The following is a 21,902-nucleotide window of genomic DNA, read 5'->3' on the forward strand; positions in this document are numbered from 1 at the left end:
GTCACTGTTCAACCCAGCATTGCCCACGGAGCAGCCACCAGGGCTTCCAAGGGCTGGGGTGCAGCTCAGTGGGACAGACCTGCCTGGTGTGCACGAAGCCCTGGGTTCCACCCCAGCACCACAGAGAAAAAGGAGTTTTCCAGGGGGGTCCCATGCTGGAGCACAGCGTCTCCTGGCCATCGCAGTGTCTTAGCGAGTTCCCTGGATTGTGACATTCCCTGCTACAACAGGCCTCGGTCACACATGAACAGTGTGAGGCTGGCCCTTGCTGGAGTACAGTGGCAGCCCAGTGTCCCCTGGAGGGTGCCTCTGGCGCACGGCTCTCTACACCCCCTTTCCCTGCCCTCTGTCCCCCTCTTCTTGTGAAGGCGCAGGCTCATGCTCATTCCCTGGCAGGCGGTCAAGGCCCTGAAGGCAGCCAGTCACATTCCGATCCCCAGTCCACCTGCTTAGCAACTGCAATGCTGGGCAAGTTATTAATTAAGATTCTTTTTTCTCATCTAAAAAAGGAGAGGAACCAGTGGTGGCTGCTACACCTTGCAGGGCCCAAGTGCAACACTGTAGCAGGGCTTCCCATGGCTCCTGGCTCCACAGCAAGGTCACTACTGCTCATCTGGAAGCCTTACTGTGCACCTGCTGGGGCCAGGTGTTGGGGTCTTCAAAGGACCAGAGAGTAGATACTTCCAGCACTGCAAGAAGTCAGTCTGTCACAACTACTCTGCCCTGCAGGGGCACCTGAGAGCAGCCAGACACAACAAACAGGTGTGGCTGTTCCAATAAAACTTTTTTTGTGCCAGGCACTGTGGCATACAACTGTAATCCCAGGGGCTCCGGAGGCTGAGTCAGGAGGATCGTGAGTTCAAAGCCAGTCTCAGCAAAAGTGAGGAGCTAAGCAACTCAGTGAGACCCTGTCTCTAAATAAAATACAAAATAGGGCTGGGGATGCGGCTCAGTGGTCAAGTGCCCCTGAGTTCAATCCCTGGTACAAAGAAAAAAAAATTATTTGTAAAATCAGATGGTAGAATGGACTTGACCTATGGACTGTAGTTTAGTGACCCCTGAATAGACAACATGCTGGGGCCCAGAGGAATCACTGTCAGTAAGGCACAGACCCCATCTTCTCTGAGTTCACAGTCTGGCTGGGAGTCAGACAAGAAAATGTATCAGGACAACACCAAGTGACAAGCACCATCCAGGCTAAGAAGGGGCTCTCCCAAGGAAAAGTGAAGGAGGTGGTGGGTCACGGCCTGCAGAGCTCGCCCACCTGATCAGCCCCCTCTGTGACTCCCAAGCCCTATGGGGCTGGATGAGTGAGCAGAGAGGGTGGGCAGGCCTAGGAGGCTCTGTGCAAAGTCCCTGCTCCCACAGGGCCCGTCTGGCCAGAGCTGCAGGCGAGTGCTGGGTGAGGGGCGTGTGGACGGTCTCAGGGCTGCCTCTTCCCTAAGAGTCGCCTGATGAGCCGCTGTTAAAGCCACTCTGGTAGCAGGACTGAGGGATGCACCTGGCCATTCTGGATTTGCTGGGAGGTGGAAACATGGGCTCAGAGGATGGGGAATGCCAGGGCCTGGGCCAGGGTGGGAAGGGGCAACAAGGGAGCTGCCCCATGCTGGACAGCAGCTGCATGCCAGACAGAAGATGGGAGGGTGGCAGCTAAAGGTAGGAACCGGGCATGCCGCGGGTCCTGGAGTGCAGGGGGGTGGGGGGCAGCCTACAGACTAGAGGCAGGGGACTCAAATCAGCCAAGATTTCCTAGGCAATTTCTCCCTCTGAAGGGGACAGAGATGTCCATGAGGGCTGTGGGAACCTCATGGTGAGGGTGAGCAGGTTGCCTGCAACAGGGCAGGCCCGGAGGAAGTGGGCAGGGCTGGCCCCATCTCCCAGGCCCAGATAGGCAGGGCGGACCACACCCACAGCAGATCTTGCCAGCCCATCCCCATCCTAAGCAGGGCCACTGATGCCTTAGGGGTGTGGCTTTGGCTGGGGGATCTCAAACCCAGCTCCTGACTGCTGGGCCTTGTCAATGACCGCCCACTCCTCCAGCTGCCTCCTCACTGCCAGCACCTATCCAGGGGCCTTACCTTCTCTTGGGGGCTCCCTGAAGAGAGGGTGGGCTGGGAAAAGCCAACCTGCCCCTATGCTCGGATGCCCGGGCAGGAGCGCCCCACTGGCCCAGACCACACTCGCTCCTTTTATAGACAGGGCAAGACCTGCCCGGCACCCAGCAAGTGGCTGTTTGCAGCCAGGACTGTGCCCAGGTGTGGGTTCCTGCCTCTTAGGCTGTTTATTTTGAAACGAGCACTTCCTGGAAAGCTGTCCATCCACACAGGAGCTGGGCACGACCACGTCCACTCTGCCTGGACACACTGCAGCACCTCAGCCTGTCCATGGCTTTCAGTGGAAATTTTCAGCCAATCACAAAATACGGGAAAGAGAACTTTCCAGGCAAAGTCTCTCTCCTCTGCCCTCTTCCCATATGGCCCTATGAGGCGACCCCCTGCCAGAGGCCCTGAGCAGACTACCGTTTACTAAGGAAGGCCAAGGGCCCCCCAGTACATGTCCCACACTTCCTCCGTCTGCAGGGAGCCCTCCGCTGCTCCTCTCTGTCGCAGTTTCAACCCTTATGTAAACTACACCTGCACCCACAAGAATGCTGCCAGGATCTAAAAACAAGCCATGCAGCTCTGTGTTCCACGTTGCTCTAATCAAAATCAACCTTGCCCAGAGCTGAGACCTGTGTCCCCTCCCTGCAGCACAAATGTGTTCTCCCTTTGGGGATCTGCAGTGCTGAGTTTCTCAGGGTCAGGATACATATGGGCCGCCTGTCACCCCAGTGAACCCAGAAATGTCACACATGTGGAAAGCCACACGAGACGCACGATCAGGCTCCTGGGCCTGGCCGGGCTCTACTCCCAAGGAGACAAGACCTCTCGCTTCTCCCCAGACTGAAAAACTCTGTGTGTGTGTGTGTATGTGTGTGCACGTGGAGATTGAACCCAGGACCTCATGCATGCTAGGCAACCAGTCTACTACTGAGCCATAACCCCAGTCCTTTTTTTATTCTGAAACAAAGTCTTGCTAGGCATGCATTTTGAAAAGGCTGATCTTTACACACATCTTTAAAAATCTAGAGCCAAATCTTAGAGAAGGTTTAAACTGATGGATGTTTTTAACTTTCCCATTTAAACTGAGGTAAGTTAACAGCTTATTCAAAATGGTAGATGTCCACTGACAACTAAAAGAATATAAAAGAAAAAAGGGGGCGCTGGGGTGGTGGCTCAGTGGTAGCGCGCTTGCCTAGCACGTGTGAGGCACTGGGCTCAATCCTCAGCACCACATATAAATAAATAAAATAAAAGGTCTCTTGACAACTAAAAAAATATTTTAAAAAATAGATAAATGTCCCTTCTGTTCTTTTAACTTGGATCATACCCCAGCCACCAATGTTTTATCATAAAAAACATAAAATCTACTAAAGGGTCTAAATAACTGTATCATGCACACCTCTGCACACACCACCTAGACTCTACAACTAGCCTGCTGTATGTGCTTGGTCTCGTCCTCCGTCCCTGGCTCCACCCACTTTCTCTTATTTTCTGGTGAGCACACCCTGTATCCGGGCCTCTAATCCACAGTTGTAACACCTGCAGGTCAGCCTCAATTCAGACACATTTCTACACAGTGCTGTTCTACTCACTTAGACATTATTCTTAAGGAGAATGTACACCATTGTACTCTGAAGAAGATCTGGATTTTTAAATTAAGTTGGATACATTTGAAACACAAACAGACCCATTAGAGTCACTGTGCATTTACACAGCGCTGGCCCCTTGACTCACAGCTTTCTGAGCACTAGAGGGATGGGCTGGCCCAGGCCATTGCTGCTGGGCAGAGACAGTCATCTCCATCTCCATGGGCCCAGAGAGCACCTAGATCTCGCGGCAAAGCAACTTGTCTCGGGGTCTCTGAGTTCCAGTCCAGCACACACCTGAGTGCTCAGGGCTCCAGGGAGCCTGTGCTCCTGTGCTAGGCCTCTGCAGGTGTCTGAGAAGCCAGGGCTCCACAGCAGGACAGCAGCCACCAGCTCTGCAAAGTGAAGCCCAACGGAACCCTTCCACAAGCATGGCCGCGGGTGCACGTGGTCTGAGGCAGCTCCTGAGGCAGCTCCCGTGCTCCCCGGGCTCGTGCCAAGACACTTGGTAAGGAGGGCACACCACATAATCTGCGTAGCTACAACCCGCTCCAGCCTCGTCTCCCACCACCCCAGCACCCCAGGACTGGGTGACTGACCTCACAGCTGCCTTCTCCCTGCACACTGCTCCGTTCCTCCTTCATGGCTGTCCCCAGTTGACTGCCCCAGTTCAGGACCACTTCCGCCATTGCCTCCCCAGGAAAGCCTTCGGAGCCCCCAGGGGCGGGAGGTGGCCTCCTCTGCCTGGCACTGACACTGTCCTAGCTGCAGGCTTCCTCGCGGAGGCAGGGAGCCCGTCTTCTCCAGAACCGTCTCCAGTCCACCCGGTCAACGTCCCTGCAGGGAGGAGGCCAAGTCCCCCCAACAAGGAGGTTTCAAGCCTGGGAGGGACCATGGAGTGTTTGTTCTAAGCCGCCCGAGCAGAGGCTGAAGACAGTCTGCAAATCTGCCTAAAGTACTCAAGGAGGAGCCGCCAGTGCTGCTGTCTGTCCTCACTGCCACCGGAGTCAGGAGGCCATAGGCACCTGAGAAGAGAACTCTCTCCAAGGCCCTGGACTCCGTCAGCCAGGCCCAGCTCGTCAGCTGGGAATGTCTGGGTGTCCGTAAACCCAGGCATGTCGCCCCCTCCCTGGGAGCAAAGATCTCATGGACGCTATCTTCTCTGGTGAATGATAAAATGGATATAAAACTTAAAAGCACTGCTGAACTCATAGGAAATTTTCACTATGAGAATTACTAATCAATATGAAAAAACTACTATTACTACACCGAAGCAGGAAATTTGAGAAAATGGGAAAAAGGGTCCCCACGTAAATCCCCCCGGAAGCCTAGAGGCTCCAGCTGAAGGGGCTCAGCTCACCTCCAGACGCTCTGTGCCTAGGACAGGCAGGGCAGGCTGAGGGGAGCAAAGAGGCTTGGCCAAGCCAGGAATGAATGTGGAGACCAGCCCCTAGGACCCACCACATCCAAGGGACAGAGTATGGTCATGATCCCCGGGTGTCACACTGCACTCCTGACCCTGTCTGGGGGCTGCACACAGTCCCTGACATACAGGAGCTGCCGAGGCAGGGTTTGGAAGCCAGGGCATGACGCTGCCGACCCTCCCAGGCACATGCCTAGGCCTTAGGACCGTCTGTGCCAGGATTCATGCCTCAGAATCAGCAGAGCCAGTGTTTCCAGACAAAGCCAGGCCGTGGCCTGTCCTTCACCCCTTGCTCAGGCCTAGTTTGCCTTTATACAGCATCCAGGAGGACCTGTCAGCAGGGCCACTGAGAGTCACCCTGTCACCCTCATTCCTCAGGGGACACACTGAGGAACAAACTACACTCAGCCTTCCCCAGTCCACCTCCATCAGCCCAGGGCCCAGGGTCAGCTGCAGCACCAACCAAGCCTTCAGCACAGCGGGAGTCCCACAGCAGGGGAGGGACGCTCCCAGGCCTATGCCCAGCCACCGCAGAAAGCCCCAGCCAACAGTCCCTCAACAATGTGCCCACACCCTGGCCTCTCCTGGCTCATGTTTCCTCAGTGGCACAAGCTCACACAGGTAACCAGTACCACCTTTGAGGCCCTGGGACGAGCAGAAGACAAAACTCCCGTGTCTCAGAAAAGGTCCCCGAGCCACTGCCAACATGGGGCCTCAGGGTGAGAGGTCGAAGCATCAGGGACCCTCCTGGGTCTGGGTCCCAGTTCAGCCTTAACCTCTTCACCTGTATCTACCCACAACCTCCACAGGATTTAAAACAAGGCCTCGGCAAACACCTATGGCCCCAGAACGTGGGAGGCTGAGAGGGGAGGATCTCTGGCCCAGCAGTCCCGGCTAGCCTGCCGACACCACAGACAAAATCAAAAACGCAAACTCACATCAAGTCAGGTTCAGAAGCCCTGGCACAGCTGCCCCACTGAGGGTGCACCATGAGTTAGGGCTCAGGGACCCCCCACTTCCTGGACCTCAGTGGCACCACTAATCCTGTTCATAGGTGAGGAAACCAAGTCTCAGAAAGCCGCCCAGGGACAGCCAAGTCTCGGCAGTGGGGAACACACAAACAGAAGGTCACTGTTGTGGCCTGAAATGGGAGAAGGGAAACCCCTAAAGGGACCAGTGTCCTTGTCAACTATGTCCCTTCCTACACCCTTGACAGTCAGGAGAGGCACAAGGAGGCCCTCAGGAGGACAGGCTGAGGTGCAGGGCAGCGTCCACCATGGCAGTCTCTGGCTCCCACCCCCCAGTCCTCCCAGGACAGCCAGTCTGAAGGTGCTTCCGCGGGCCTGTCCAGGGGCAGCGCCCACCTCCATGCGAGCCTTGTAGAAGTCCACGTCATGCAGCTTCTCCTTGCAGCGGACCAGCTCCATCTCCAGCCTCTCCACGCGGTTCGCCTTCTCCCTCAGCGAGTCCAGCTCGTCCCGGTAGGCCCGGGCAGACCGGGCGTCAGCTGCCAGCTGGACATTCTGCAAGGACACAAGGGCAGGGAGCCAGCTCAGGGTCACCCCTGGACAGGGAAGGGCCAAGTCTCTAAAACGTGGCATGTCTAGAACCCTCCAGGTCCCATGGCAGGGTACCCCAGCCCCGTCCACCCAGGACACACTGCCCAGGCCTTCCGCTCACCTCCTGCTTGACCTTCTGCAGCTCCAGCACCAGCTGATCCACCTCATGCCTGGTGTCCACAAGCTGCTCTGTCTTCTCCTCACTGAAGGGGCAGGAGAGGGAGGAGGAGTGTGGGCAAGGGTCTTCCATGGCAGGCCCTGGGAACAGGCTACCACTTCCCAAGATCACGGCAAGAAAACAAGGTGACCCGGACTTCTGGGTGTGGGAAGGGGATCCATCTGCCTATGGGGTCTGCAAAAACGTCCCTGGGTAAAAACAGATCTTCTCTTCCAAAGTTTGTAACACTTGCCCTCAAATTATATCCATCCCACAGGGTTCCCTGTGAGCATGCAGGACAGGAAAGGAGACCCCAGCCACAGCTGTAGGAGTCCACGAGTGGGCTGTGTGGGGACAGGATGGGAAGGTAGCTCCCTAGACGACGGGTAGGTGCAGGAAACGGGGAGAACAGGCTTTCCAGATGCAGTTGGGGCCACTATGCGAGGCTCCCCATTGTCACTCTCTCCAAGGAAACACACCTACATGATCATCCTGATCCCAACTAGGCCTGGGGACAGCAGTCTACTTCTGACAATCAGCAACCCTTGGGTGGACAGGAGCCACCAGACCAGGAAGAAGTCCCCCTCCCTATGGGGCTCACAGAGGGCAGATGCTGGGTCCCGGAGTCAGAGAGCAAACCAGAGTGGCCCCAACCAGCCCCAGGGTCACACAGAGCTCTCCGACTCACAGCTCCTGCCTGACACGACGCAGTCGGGCCTTGGTGTCGGCCAGCTCCACAGCCAGGTGCTGCTTGTCCTCACTGGAGAGGCTGCTGGTGGGGCTGGGCGTGGAGTCGGCGCTGGAGGACTTGGCGGGGCTGGGCGGGTGCTGCGCCTGGAGGTAGTCCCGCTCCTGCGTCAGGTCCACGATCAGCTGCAAGGGGAGAGGGCAGACGGAAGGGACGAGTGGCAGTGTACCCGGGGCCCAGCACACTGCCCAGGCTCAGAGTGGGTGGAAAAACCACCCTGAGAAGAGAAGCCTTCAGCTGAGACTGCAAAACCAAGAGGCGGCGCTGAGAGGACAGTGCAAGTCTTCAAACAGAGCTCAAGTATTTAGTGGGACAGAGAGGAGGGAAGGAGGGTCTGAGTGGAGCAGGGACCCCAAGCTGGGCCTCCTGGTCAGCTTCTGCCCACTCCGTCCCTTTCATCATTCACTGCAGGGGCATCACCAGGAAAAAGTGGGCATCACCCATGTCCCACCCCCAGCAGATCCAGCCAGCAGGACAGGGAGGTGTCCAGCCCTAGATGGAGGAGGAAGGCCAGCCCCGAGCCCATTGCCGGCCGAGCTGTCCCAACAGGCGGACGCACCTCGGTGCTCTCGTCGCGCTCGTCGATGAGCCTGCGCAGGTGGAACACCATGCTCCTGGACAGCGCCTCCAGCTCCTCAGGGGCCACATCAGGCAGCTCCAGCCACTGCAGATCGAACACGTTCTCCTGGTTGTGGGTCACCTGCGGGCACACATGTCCAGCACTGCAGAGGCCAGCTCAGGTAGCCCTGGGGTTCTTGAGCTCCTGCCTGCCCACGGCCACACAGTGGACGGCACAGGAGACAGGAGGCTGCTTCACTCCCGCGTTATCGGTCCCTGTGGTGTGGAGAGCAGGGCCCCTTCAGCAAGGCTGGGCCAAGTCATCAGAGGAGCCCGCCATGCACACCACTCTTTCAACCTTTTCAAATACCAGAAAGAACCCCTTACAACTGTCCCCCTAGAAGGTCCTGGGATAACAGGATGCTTGCACTGAGGCGAATATCTATGTACAATGCAGGCAGGCCTCCGGGGGGAAGGAAGAGGAAGGGGACTTTAGTTCTTTCCCAAAGTCAAGTCTAGTGCAAACCGGGCCAATGTCAAGTCTCCCCCGCCAGCATGGGGGTCCAGGCCACCGTGGGTTACTCTATTCAAAATCTAAAGCGATTCTGAGGAGGGCTGTATCTCAGCCCACAGCCACAGAAGGCCAGCGGGCTCTACGCCTCTCCATCAGCAGAGAGCGGGATCTGGTTTGACCCATCCTCTCATTTTTGGAAGATCATCATTACAGTTCTCAGACCTCAGAAAAGGGAAACAAAAGGGCATCCTCTCAGTAAATCGCTCCAGGAAGGTTCTGAAGTTATTCAGAGCAGTAAAAATGCCAGAGAACAGCTTTAAAAGCACACACACACACACACACACACACACACACACACACACAACCACACACAGACAGCAAAAACAAGGCCCTGTCTAGGGCCCTTCAGTTCCTCCAAGGACAACACCAGCTTTCCTCTCTCCCCAGCTCATGAAGGACAAGCCTGGACAGAGCTGATCTCTGAATTAGAAATCTCGCCCCATCACACGGACTGGGGCTGGGATTCAGAGGCCAGGTGCTGAGCTGCTCCATTCCCAGGGCTGGGAAAACCCTCGGGCTCAGGGGCTCTGGGGCTGGGCTCCAGGACTCGATGCCAGCAACACAGCGTCACCAGCAGAGCTTTCAATTAAAGGCTCATCTCTCCCAATTCTAACAAGCAGATTCCTCATGGGTCCTGGGCACCTGAATTTTTTTTAAGTACCAATAAATTCTGAAGCCAGTGGCCAGGGCCAGCCATTAACTGGTCATCACACAGCCTCTCCTGGATGTGTGTGTTCGTGTCCTATGGTCCAGGCACAGAAGGCATCGAGTGGTAAAGACTGACGAGCCTCAGGGAGCTCGTTCCTGGGCAGGTACAGTTTCAAAGCACACAAGGGGAAGGAGAGGGAGAACAGTCCACAGGCTGACAGGTGGCCAGCGAGGGCCACCAGTGTTCACCATGAGCCACATCTGTCTCCTGCTTCAAACCCTGCTTCAGAACCCACTTCCCAGCAACACCCTGGCCCCACTGCCTCTGTCCACCCCGGGAGCTGTGGCTCAGCCGCCTCTGCCATCTCACCCCAGCTCCTGCGTCTCCACTGTCCCTGGAGCCTGAGTGCTAAGCCCCATCGAGACACCTGACCCTAAGTGTGGGCACCTGCCTCACCAAGAAGACACTGACAGGAGGGCAGAGGGTGAGGGGCTGTAACCCACGGTGCTGGGGGAGACCCCAACCCCACCACCACGTGGCAGCCGTCTATTTCTCTGCGTGTCATTGACAGCAGCGGAGAATCTCTATAAAGATCAACCGTTCAGAGCAGGGTGACATTCGCCAGAATACATTTTCAGGGCCTGTAAATCAAATTCTGAGCCTAAACCACTTGACAGCTTTTAAAAATAGTCTGAGTCCATATAAGGCAAGAAGAAGGCAGAAAGACTTGATGGAGGTGGCTTTTTTTAATTTTTATTTTTATTCCTATTTTATTTGGGCTTGCTGATGGCTACCTTTCCAAATAGAATCAATTTGACTATGGCGCCTGAAACCTAAAATTAGCAGAAAACATCCATGGTGATGTAGCCTTTAAACATTGCCACCATGCAGAGAAGTGACGCTGCCCGGGGAGTGGCCGCCTACCTCCTGGATGTGGGCCACAATGCCCGCCTGGGTCTCGATGTCCAGCTGCTTGATTCTCTCAATGAACTCCTCCTTCCTCTCACACTGTGAAGGGTGGTGGACATTAACAGAAGCATGTTTTTGAGCGAGGGCACACCCAGGGCCGCATCTACAGCCACAGTTTCAAGTGAACCTCCCACCCCAGCCTGGCTGTCTCCTACAGAAGGCCACCTTGTCCTCTTGCCCACCCTGGGCTGAGGTTTCTCTGAAAATGGCTCAAGAGCTTGTTTTCAAAAGCCCATCCCCAAAAGCCCCTCCCTGATGGAAAACACTAGGTGGGACTCAGAAATCCATGCTTCAAACAAGACCTCGACACCTAGAGATTCTTCAGGAGGATGGGAACAGCAGGCTCGGGGCCAGAGGCACACCCTCTCTGTGAAGAGCCCGCACAGTCAGAGTTTTAGACTTGACACTGGGTCTGCGCCATGGCTGCTGAGCTGGGCCACTGCTGTACAAAGGCAGTCAGAGGTAACAGCCCTGGACAGGCCACGGCTGTGTTCCAATAAACTTTTTACGAAAACAGGCGGCAGGTCGAATCTGGCCCAGAGCTGGGCAGTCCACAGCTCCCTGCTCCAGATGTTCCTTTACTGGGGACAAGTTTCTAGTGGCACCTTGGCTGCGGGGGTCCTCACCAGGCCTCCTCCCCAAGGTACCTGGTACTAGAAACAGCTGCCACCTAAGACGTGGCCATTCTCTCCCGGGAACCCGGAGGCCTCTGTCACACTGGACTGAAGGCGGTGTCACCCCACCTGACCGAAGGGTGCACCTTGTCCCCACAAATCCAAACCCAGATGGCTGAGGCCCCTGCCCGTGCCGGCCACGCCTTACCTGGACGGCGCAGCCCAGCAGCAGCAGCAGCGCCTTCTTCATCTCCTCCATGCTCTTCCCTGCACAGAAGAATGACAGTCAATCAGATCAGCCCCATGAACCTCCCACTGGGACCCAGGGACTGCCGCACTCTGCGTCTCTCCCTTTTTTAGAAATTCATAGATCTTTATTTTATTCATTTATTTATCTGAGGTGCTGAGAATCGAACCCGGTGCCTCACACATGCCAGGCGAGTGCTCAGCCACTGACCCCAGCCCAGCCCTGAGCTCTGCCTCTTTTCTACAGATGAATTTAGACTTTACCAGGTGAGAATTCTGTGTGTGATACTCGAGGCCCCTTCCCACTCACATACCACGGACCTCCCTGCGCGGTGACTACTGAACGTCGGCATCAGCATCAACTTGCAGTGTGTGAGCTGACAAAGCACGGCAGGAGAGGGCAGTTCCCACGGGAAGGAGGCCGGGGTGCACAGCTCACCCTTCGTTAACAGGCAGGGAGGACAGCTGAGCCTGGGTGTGCTGTCCCCGCGATCCACACCTAACTCCACCTCGGTCCCCCGCCCTCTTCCGAGTGCCACCGTCTGGTGGAGTGGGCTAAAGCACACCCGACAGCACACGCCCTTGTTAACAGGAGGCTGCCCACCACACAAAGGCCACAGACGTCCCAGCCAGCTCCTTCCAGAGGTCCCATTCCTTGACACTACCAAGAACGTCCGAGTGGCCGACTCTTCACGCACCGAGTGTCCTCCCACTTTCCTAGCCTTGACCAACGCTTAACACTCTGCCTCGACTTTCCAGTCCACAGCCACAAGTACGTCACTATTTCAAACTGTGTCACTTTGTGCTCAGAAGCCAACTGTGTCCTCGTCTGCTCCATCCCCAAGCAGTGGGAACACCTGGCTCGACGACACCTCGGTCCCTCAGGAGTGCTGTGACCTGGACAGTCTGCGTCCTGACTCTGAGCCTCTGCTGCCACATCTCTATCAAGGAGGCAGCTGGCCTGGTGACGAACAGGGTTCCCTTTCAGGTTAAAAAAAAAAATCAAACCGGGGATCTTCCGTCTTTCATCATATCCTGTTGCATGTGGGTAAGAGGGACCTGCCAAAAATAGCGTTCTCTCAAAGACCCACGACACCCACTCGCACTGTGCCAGGATGGCCCACAGCACCAACCAGAGACTGCTGGGGAGGAAGCCAAGGCCCTGTCCCCGGGGCTAATGCTGTGGGTTCTCTCCCGGTGGCTCCAAGGAGTGGAGTCTCCTGCGACCCCCGCCTAGACCCCCTCCACGGAGACCCAGCTATAAACGGCTTCTCCTCCAACACTGGTGTCCGGCTCATCTCAGAACTGGGAGCCGGGAGTGCACAGCCACCCAGGGCCGCAGAGTGTGTCTGTCTATCTGTCTGTCTCTCTCCATGCAGTGTTCTACTTGGCCCAAGAGGTTCTGCTCCACAGACCACATTCGTCACAGTGGCTCCCTTCTTGGTCAACACCGGGGACTGGCTGGCTGCTTCCTCTCAGCTTTGGTAACAACAAAAAAAGGGGCCTCGCCCACCCAGCGTATGGCGCAACTCAGGCTGCCCATCGGGCCACAGGTCACTGGCAGGTGTCCCCCCCACCCCAGCACCCTGGGTGGACAAAGCACAGATCCTTCGAAGACCTCATGGCTCAGCCTCCTGCAGGCTGCTCCTGGGCCATGACCACAGTGTGGAGCGCAGGGGAAAGCACCATCAGGCTGCGGAGCTGCCCAGGCACAAGTCAGAGTCGGTGCAGAAATCTACCTTCTCTATTCACAGCAAAAGCCCCAAGGACCCAAAGGTGCCACCCTCAGAATAAGTCAGCTCCAGAGATCCCCACCCAGGGCCAAAGTGGGTGAACAGCAAACGGAGGCAAGGGGACCTGGTCAGCAGGTGGGAGGCCACAGGAGGTGTGTGTGCTGGCATCCGCTCACACGGGGAGCTGCAGGGACAGCAGCATGTCACACACTCAGAAGGGCTCCAGGAGAGGGTTCTCCATTTCCCCATGTTCTTATCACAGAGAAACAGTAAGGGTGGCAGGTGGGGGTACCTAAGCCCCAGAGGAGACTGACACTCAGTGTAGGAACCACCAACATGCAGCCTGTACCCCACAGACTGCCGCTGCCCTCTGGCCATTGGAAATGAACAGATGAAAGAATGGATGAGGGATGAGGGAACGGTGCCGGCATTCAGTCAGCAAGGGCGAGGCCAGAACCCGCCCCACACCAGGGGAGCCTGGAGACTACACTGAGGCTGCTCGGAGAGGAGCGGGTGGGCTCAGCGGTGCAGCCACGCCCTAAGCCACCCTTCATCCAGCCACCAAGCCTCAAGAAAAGGAAATCTGACCCAGAGCACTAGCCACAAAGTACAGATTCCTGTCTGCTAAGCTCTCAAACAGGGGAGGAAAGGTTTCAAAGGCAGAGAATCAAGTTTAGAAAAAATCTTCATGCAAAAAAAAATTTGACCTGTTGGTAATAAACGGGCACCAAGAAATCCACTGGGCCTCACTGGGTGAGGCAGGGCCTCCCTGACTCCCTCCAGGCTGAGCAAGAGGAACAGCCCTCGAGGGAAGAGTGGGGAAGGGGACTGGACGTCCCCTCCTTGCTCCTGCGCAGCTCCTATCTGAGTCTCTCAGGTTCCAGGAGTCAGACGGGCTACTTCAGAAATCAACCCAACTGTGGCTTTTGGATACTTTCAAAATATACCAGAAGATTCTCCCGGGTCCCAGTTGAGCAGACCAAGAACCAACAGCTCCCTGACAAGCACCTGCTAAGGACTGGCTCTGACCACTCAGCCATCAACAGTCCCAAGCACAGTTGGATGTGGGGACAGACGAGCAAACCAGCAGCTTCAAAACGCTGAGGGGTGTCACAGAGCCCAGGAGAAGGGCTTCCAGTGTGTGGTGGGGTCAGACCAGGCTTCCTGGAGGAAACAACTAAGCTGGGCCCCAGGAGGAGGACAGATGGACGTGGAGGAGAGGTGAGGCACAGGGAAGGGCTGGGCAAAGGCCCATCGGTGAGTGCGCTCAGTGGTTCTCGGGTGATCACGCCTTGGGGGCGGCTTGCTGGAGAGGTTTTCAGGGCGAGAAGGGGGGGGGCATGAAGCTCCGTGGATTTCCGTGCTGGTGAGTCACAAGCAACCCCTGCGGGCAGGAGGGCACCCAGAAACATCAGACACCCCCATCAGCCCAGGAATACACTCTGTTGAGTCTGGGGGAACCCCAGGGGGATCCCAGACAGCCTGAGTCAATGGCTGAGTCTAAGAAAGACCTTACTTACCTACTACCTGCCCCTGGGAGCCAGACAGAGAAATGAAGCCCAGCCCTTCTCCAGGCTCAGAACCCAGAAAAGCTGACCTAAGCTGTGTGCAAAGCCACCAGAAGGGAGACACCACAGAGTATGGTGGACGTGGGGACAGAAATGTAGTCCACTGTCCTCTGAACTGGGAGCCTGGATTCCATCAGGGAGGAACTGAGCAGCTGCACCTCCTGATGCTGAGCCGCGCGCAGCAGCCGCGGGTGGTCAGCCCACCACTCAGCGCGGAACTCGCCTCAGCTGCCAAGCAGCAGACATCAGCACTCGACCCAAAACCTTCCTCCGTGACAGGTGTGTGATCTCTAGGGTCCCTTCTGGCTCTCCTCTTTGATTCTCCTGAGGGAGCCATTTAAATGTTGGGGACACACTTCCTGGCTTCTGGAAACAGAAAATAAATCCTGTCATCTGTAAATGATGCCTGAGGGATGAAGCCAGGGACTTAGGTGAAGGCAGGCAAGCTCTGCCTTGCTGAGGGGTCAGAGAACTGCCGTGAAGTGGCGTCCGAGATTGCTAACATGGCCCTCCACAACCACAGCACCTCGGCCCCGCCAAGGCAAGCTGCCCACCTGTGGACCCTGCTCCTGCAGATGTTGTTCCCAGAGCCACCCCGAAAGGAGAGCGTTATCATCTCCATCTCACCCACAAGAAGAGTCAGACTCCAAGACTGAGCACAGAACTAAGACTTAGCTCAGTTCTGCCACCAACCCCACTTCCCTGCCATCCCCCCACCCAAAATGTGCACGTTGTTTCACCAACATTTGCTGCCTGACCTTGAGCACCTGGGAGGTCAAAAAAGAAGAGGCTCGGTCTCCTCTTGTTGGGAGGCAGATTCAGATGCAGACATGCTTCTTATAATCGTGCATCCCGCTCTCCCCAGACTGCACCCTCAGGTGGACCCCAACTCCGGTTCCCCTGGTTTTCTATTTAAAAACCAGTCATTTCCTCAGCACAGCGCTGGGGCTGTCCCGGTGACTTGAGAGCAGCCATCTGAATATGACTCCATTTCCTCCCAGAGTGCAGCGTGTCCGGGACTCACCAGGTGCAGCTCTGCAGGTCCTCCTGGGCACAACCCCACAGGGCGGTTTACTATCTCAACAGGGTCACCTCCCGCGGCAACTGCCAGGGACAAAGTTTCTCACATGGGTCACAGGGACCCTCCATCCTCTGTGCCCATCTGGGGGCAGGAGAAACCTGAGAAACCCTCAGCCATCGTTCTCAGCCCAGAATGTTGCGCAGGTGGCTTTAGCCAAGCAGCAATGTAACCAGGCGCCCCCACTTGTCCCTTCAGTCATTCAACAAACGTGCATCTACCGTGGACTTTTACAGATGTGGAGCCACCGATCCGTGTGACACGGTGCTGGGGTCTCCCCTATGCACCCTGACCGGTGACCCCATCCCAGTGTCTGTCACCCATGTCAAGTCTGTCCCACCCCTACAGTTCCCCCAGTACCTCCACCATGACAGAGGACAGCTGCCCCCCCCCCCCCCCCGCTTAGGTAGAGAATCTAAGCTAATCATCACTACAAAACCGACTCCCCTGCCCACCAGCCTGCGGGCTGCAGGAGTGGAGAGCAGACGCGCCTCCTGGCACCCAACTGAAGAGGAGGGAACAGAAGCATCAGCGGCAGACCAAGCGGGAGGCCGAGAGTTAGCCCTGGGAGGAGGTGAGGTGTAGGGCAGCAGGAGACCTCAGAGCAAGGGTCCCTCCCAGCACCTGGCAAAGACCTCCAAGCCCAAACCCTGGGGGTGAACACAAAGACCTTTGGCAAACACCGTCTCTTCCCTCCTCCTCCTCCTCTTCGAACGGCCATGGCCGCAGACGGCTGGCCTGCTGGAAGCCATGGCGTGGCCACTGCAGCCAGGGAGAGCTCCTCTGGGCACAGGCCACGGCTGGGAAGTTTACTAAACAAAGTCTGGTATCCAGGCAGAGCCAGGGCTGGTCAGAGGGCTGGACTCCAGCGTGCTGTGTGCTCGCCTCTGCTCACGAGAGCCGGCCCCGCACGCGCCATGGAAGCACAGCGCTGGCCTCCGGCTCCAGGGCCCGGCCAGCCTGGCCCAGCAGGTGGACCCAGAACCTCACTCCTGACCCCAAGCGAAGCATGGAAGCCAGGAGCAGGACCGGAGCTGACGGTCCCAAGTCGAGTCCAGGGGCTTTTGTGAACCTGCTCTCGGAAGGACCAAACAGGAAATATTGGATCAAAATGCCTGCAAGATTACTTTTGATAAAACAAAAAAACCTTATTTCTTCCCTTCTCAAAGGAACTAAGTTTTTTGCAAATACAAAAATACCTGAAAAATACATAAGCAAGATGAGAAAGTAGAGGCCTGGAGACATGAAATAAAAATAACCAGCAGGCTGGGAAGACAGAGAACTGCTCATCCAGCCCCAGGGCAGACCTGGGCCTGAGACCTGGGGCCACCTGGGCCCTGGGAGGCAATGCCCAGGAGGGGGCAGGGGATCCAGGAGACCCTCTGGTTTTCAAAAGGGCAATGTGAGCAGCAAGGGGGTGTCCCCCGGGTGGCCAGAGCCTGAGCCCTGCCCTCGGTTGCCCGGGAGGCCAGCGGCCCTCACACGGCCGTCAGCACCCTCCACTGCAGCTGGGAGGGGCGTTTCCATGGGATCCGGGAGGCACTTCAGGGACAGAGAGCGGGTGCAGACTGGCATGGCCAAGTGGGAAACTCCTGGGGCCTTGGAGCTCAGCTCGCCTCGGGCTTCGAAGCCCACGCTTGGGCAATGTGCACGTTAGGCAGCCCTCCTCCCTACCCTGGGCCTACTGCCCCCACGAGATGCTGGCACATCTTCCCTGCCACCTCAGCCACCTCTCCTCACTGCTGGCATGTCCCCAAAAGCCCGTGTTCAAGGCTTAGTCCCCAGAGGGGTGCTGTTGAGAGAGGCCTAGTGGAGGTCTTGGGGCAGGGCACAAAGGGACTGCGAGATGGGGTCCCTTCCCCACCCCAGGTGAGAAGTTGTGCTCCACCACACACTCGAAGGCCTAAAGCTTCAGGAGCAACCGATCAGGACTGGACCCTCTAACGCTGTGATCTGGAGTAATCTTTCTCTTTACAAGTCGGTTATCTCTGGTACTTGTCACAGTGATGGACAGCTGAATGACACACCCACCTTCTCAAAGCACTGCCTCCTCCATGAAGCCTTCCCAGCACTCAGTATCCCCTCCCACTCCCTGAGGCACACATCCATGCCACCTCACACCCCAGAACAGCGGCCATTATGGACCATGTCTCCCCGCTCCCTGCCCCAACGCAGACAGGGGTCCCCAAGCAGGGTTCCCAAGTTTCTCCAAGGCCCCTGGCTGCAAGGAACAATGAGGGACAGGCTTGGCCTGAGCTCGTTCTGTGAGCCTCTGGCCCGGGGCAGCCAGCCAAGATGCAGGAGGATGCAGGGGACTTTTTTGGTCTTCTCTCTGGGAGGGTCAGACAGTGGGCCAGAGTCAGAAACTGCTTCCTCAGCCAGAGCAGCACATGTGGTGCTCAGCTGAGCAGGAAGGACGTGCACAGGACACTCCGACCCCTCAAAGTGCTTTCCCTGCTACTGGAAGCCCCTTCTGGTACCACCTTGGGAAGAAAACTTAGGACCATGCACCAGACAATGAAAGCAATGAATGAAGCCCCCACGGCTGTCCCCAAGGGCTCCAGCTGCATTCACAGCAGGCCCGGCAGCGTGTGGGGTCACAGCCCCTCCCAGGGCTCCTGGGAATCCTGCTCGGCATTTAGAACACAAGAAATGCCAGGGCACAACAACGGCGGCGGCCAGTCCTGCTTGGGACCACTGGCTGATGGACCACAAACACAACCATCTCTGCAACTTATGGTGACAAGCTTGCCTGACCTACAGGGCCTCTGTGCTGCGTGCCCTGGACAAGTTCCTCCCCTCTCTGGGCTGGTTTCTGGTTCTCTTTCCCTTCAGCTCTGGACATGAGGTGAGAGGAGCAGCTGACGAACCTGGACCACTGCTGCACCCGGCTGGACGCGGGCCTTGGAGGGAAGACAATGCTCTCCTCCAGCACAGCTCTTCTGGGGTCCACCACAGACACCGACCTGCTGACACCCGGCTTCCCAACAGACAAACCTAGCCTCTTTGCGTGTGTGGCACAGGGACAGACCTGGCTGCTGGGAAAGGTGCGGAGAGGCGGAGCTGAGGGGTTCCGACCCCTGCCCTGCTGCACAGATGAGGCAGTTCTTGACCTTCCTGACTTCCCACCGACCTCACTCACCATGAGCCACGGAAACACGATCGGTGGACGTGCAGCTGGCGAGGTGGGACAGCCCTCCGTGGGCCAGCTGTGGCCTAGAGGGACACACAGCTAGGCGGGCACCAAGTCTCCCTCTGACCACTGACACATGGACTTTCTCCGTGAGCGTGTGGTGAAGAGCTGCAGGGGCGCCAGCCTGCGGGGGAGCGGGTGGGGAGCTGCAGACCCCGCACCAGGTGGGGCTCACGGCTCTCTCCCCAGCCCAGGCACTCGGGACCCACTGGCAAGGGCAGCACGAAGCCCAGAGTCCCAGAGACTCTCAGGAAAGGCCCCACCCCCGGGGCAATGCCCAACATGGCACTCATGACACTGTGGGCAGGTGAGGCAGGCTGTGAGCATGGGGGGGGGCCTGGGCAGAGGGCCTTCCGGAGCTGCTCCTGTGGCGCCTCAGGACAAGTGTAGCGGGCGGAGGGAGCAGGGCCCTGGTGCTGGGTGGCCATGCCAGAGCAGACCACAGGCACGGCAGAGGCTGCCCTGGTGAGCAGCCAGGGGTGGCGGGGTGGTAGCCAGAAGGATGAGCAGCAGAGGGGCAGGGCTGGGCTCAGCCTCCGGGCATGTCCTAAGGGCAGTGCCAAGGCATGTGGCTGAAGGCAAGGCCCTGCACAAGAGACTTGGAAGATGTGGCCAATGAGAGTCTTGGGAAGTGGGTACACCACCCGGCCCCCAGAGAAAACTTGTCTGCAAAGTGTCATCATATCAAAGCTAAGGGTGGTCCCCAAAGGGTTCTGCCAGACTCCAGGCCACGCTCCAAGAAGCAGGGTCCACAGTCATAAGACACCTGACAGGCGGATCCCCAGGGACCAGGACGCATGGGGAGACAGCTGCAAACCAAACACAATCCAAGAGGAGAGAGACGAGGCACAGAAAACTGCAGAGGAGGAAGAGGCTGAGAGATCCAAAAGCAAGCTGAGGTCCGGCAGTGACGTCCTCGCGTTGCCCACGCTGCCCAGTTTCCACCCAGTGGAGTCAGCGAGAAAGAGGTTCCCCTCTGACAGGTGTGGGAGCAAAGCCGGCGTTACAGAAAACCCCCATGAGCTGTGACACCTCCTGTTTGAAGTCAGAGGAAGAGGGACGAGTGCTTGGCCTCACAGTGGAGGGGTGTCGGGTGATGAGACCCTCTGCTGAAATCTGGGACCTGATTCTATTGTGATACGTTTTCCCCAAACAGAGACAGTGCATGGCCTCAGCCTCTTCCCAATGGCACAAGCCAGGGCTGGTGGAGACCCAGGGGAGGAGCGGCACCCCCTCACTCCAGGAACCCACACAAAGAAGAAAGAAAAGAAACCAAAGAAACACAAAATACTTCACACCTCTATTTTTAAAATGTAAAACTGAAAACACTGTTCTATAAATAGACCTCTGCCTCTGGCATCTGTTTGCATCTTCTGCTGGTAGATGTTCCTGCCACCCTCCTCTGCTCTCAGAGCCACTGGGACGCTTGTCAAACCCACCCATCCATGCACTGTGCATGGCCAGGCTGCCTCTGCCCTCCAAGGCCGCCTGCTGGGGCCACTGTCTGCCTGTCAGTCCTGCCCACGCCTGAGCTGGGGTGGGGGCGGGGGTGCTGCTTTGCTCCTTAACTTCCCAGGGCTCCCGCCTCACCTCCCTCCCAGCTGGGCCGAACCTCTTAGAGCCACCTGAATTGATCATACACCCTGCTAGGTCCCAGGGCCATTTGACTCACGGACGTTGGTTAAAATCAGCTTTCTTGTAAAGTCCTGAAACTCGCCTGGGTTGAGGGTTGCACAACTCTGTACTCTTAGGAAACAATATCACTAAACTGCATATTTAAAATGGATGAATTTTATGGTCAGCAAATTATATCTCAATAAACCTGTGAAATAAAAAAAATCAGCATCCACTCTTCTGGAGATACCATTCAGGGCCACTCCTGAGGCAGGGACCTAAGCTGGCTGCACTCAGTCTCTCCACCTCTGGTGTGGGGGGTGCTTGGTGGAGGCGGGAAGAGAGAGGGCGGGCCTCCGGATAGGGAGGGCAGTGATCAGCAGGAAGACCAGCAAGCTACACAAGTGACAAGCTGGGGCAAGGAGGATGCATTTCACACCAAGCTGGACCATCCCCCTCTGCCATTCTTTTGTGGGAGCGGGTACTGGGGATTGAACTCAGGGGCACTCGATCACTGAGCCACATCCCCAGTCCTATCTCGTATTTTATTTAGAGACGGGGGCTCACCGAGTTGCTTAGCTTCACCCTTGCTGAGGGTGGCTTTGAACTCACGAAGCTCCTGCCTCAGCCTCCTGAGCTGCTGGAATTGCAAGCCCGACCTACCTCTGCATTTTTATAGGTTTAACAGGTGCATGTTGCCACAGGCCCCAGAGCAGCCAACACTGAGACGGCCACGGGCGAGGCCAATCGAGGAGCTCAGCTCCCGGCACCGGACCAGCTGCCCATGAGCTCTCTACTTATGGACTCAGTGACCAAGGTCGGGTCAGAAGCCCTAAGAGCTTCTGTCCCTAAATAAATCCCCCATCCATCAGCAGGTGGCTCAACCTCATCCAGGTGACACATGCAGTTCCCACGTGCAGCTCACGTTGGCTCAGAAGCCAGCGTCCTTCTCTACTGCTCCTCCACGGCCTCCGGAGCAGACCTGAGCTCCAACTGCCGCCAGCCTCGCCAGGCGCCACCAAGCCCACAAACGAACCCGGTAGGCAGCGCAGGCCTTCCTGGCAAAGCAGACCCCCCTTCCCTGAAGTCACCAGGATCCCCACTGTTCCTAGAGCCCCAGGATGTGGCTGGGGTGCTGATTTGACGTCTTCCTGGGGAATAAGGAGGGGTAAAATAAAGGCAGAAATCAGAGCCAGGGCCGAGGAGGGGCGAGGAGAACCGAAGCCCCCTGTTGTAACTCATGGAAGGGGAGGGTGCGCCCTGCCAGGAGCCCCAGGTAGCCTGGGCAGACTCCCGGGCCACTGTGATAGACAATGTGAGGCCAGCAGGCGACTAAGGACACCTCTTCCTTTGGCTCACACAGTAAAGGTGACACATGGCTGGCTGGGGCCCAGAGAGTGCCCCCACCCCCATGCACAAGGAGGTGGCTACGGCTACACCCTCAGGGACGTGGCTCCCAGAGACAGCTGAACCTCTGATTCATGGTCTTGGCTGGGCACTTGGTGTACAAGGCAACTTAATTTCTGTCACA

The 21,902-nt window shown here is 57.1% G+C and overlaps 1 protein-coding gene across 1 annotated transcript in view; it reads right to left on the reverse strand.

The window, feature by feature from the left end:
* The window catches only part of CCDC88C (coiled-coil domain containing 88C), a 113,396-nt gene that overhangs the window by 42,361 nt on the left and 49,133 nt on the right, over positions 1 to 21,902 (reverse strand). Inside the window, exons 5-10 of the mRNA XM_081289062.1 lie at positions 11,148 to 11,206; positions 10,281 to 10,364; positions 8,135 to 8,275; positions 7,516 to 7,700; positions 6,792 to 6,873; positions 6,476 to 6,634 (exon numbers count right to left, since the gene is read on the reverse strand). Coding sequence (XP_081145188.1) covers positions 6,476 to 6,634; positions 6,792 to 6,873; positions 7,516 to 7,700; positions 8,135 to 8,275; positions 10,281 to 10,364; positions 11,148 to 11,206 — 710 coding nt within the window. The remainder of the gene's footprint in view (positions 1 to 6,475; positions 6,635 to 6,791; positions 6,874 to 7,515; positions 7,701 to 8,134; positions 8,276 to 10,280; positions 10,365 to 11,147; positions 11,207 to 21,902) is intronic.

This window comes from Spermophilus citellus (genome assembly GCF_964194105.1).
Source record: "Spermophilus citellus genome assembly, chromosome: 4".
Taxonomy (NCBI): Eukaryota; Metazoa; Chordata; class Mammalia; order Rodentia; family Sciuridae; genus Spermophilus; species Spermophilus citellus.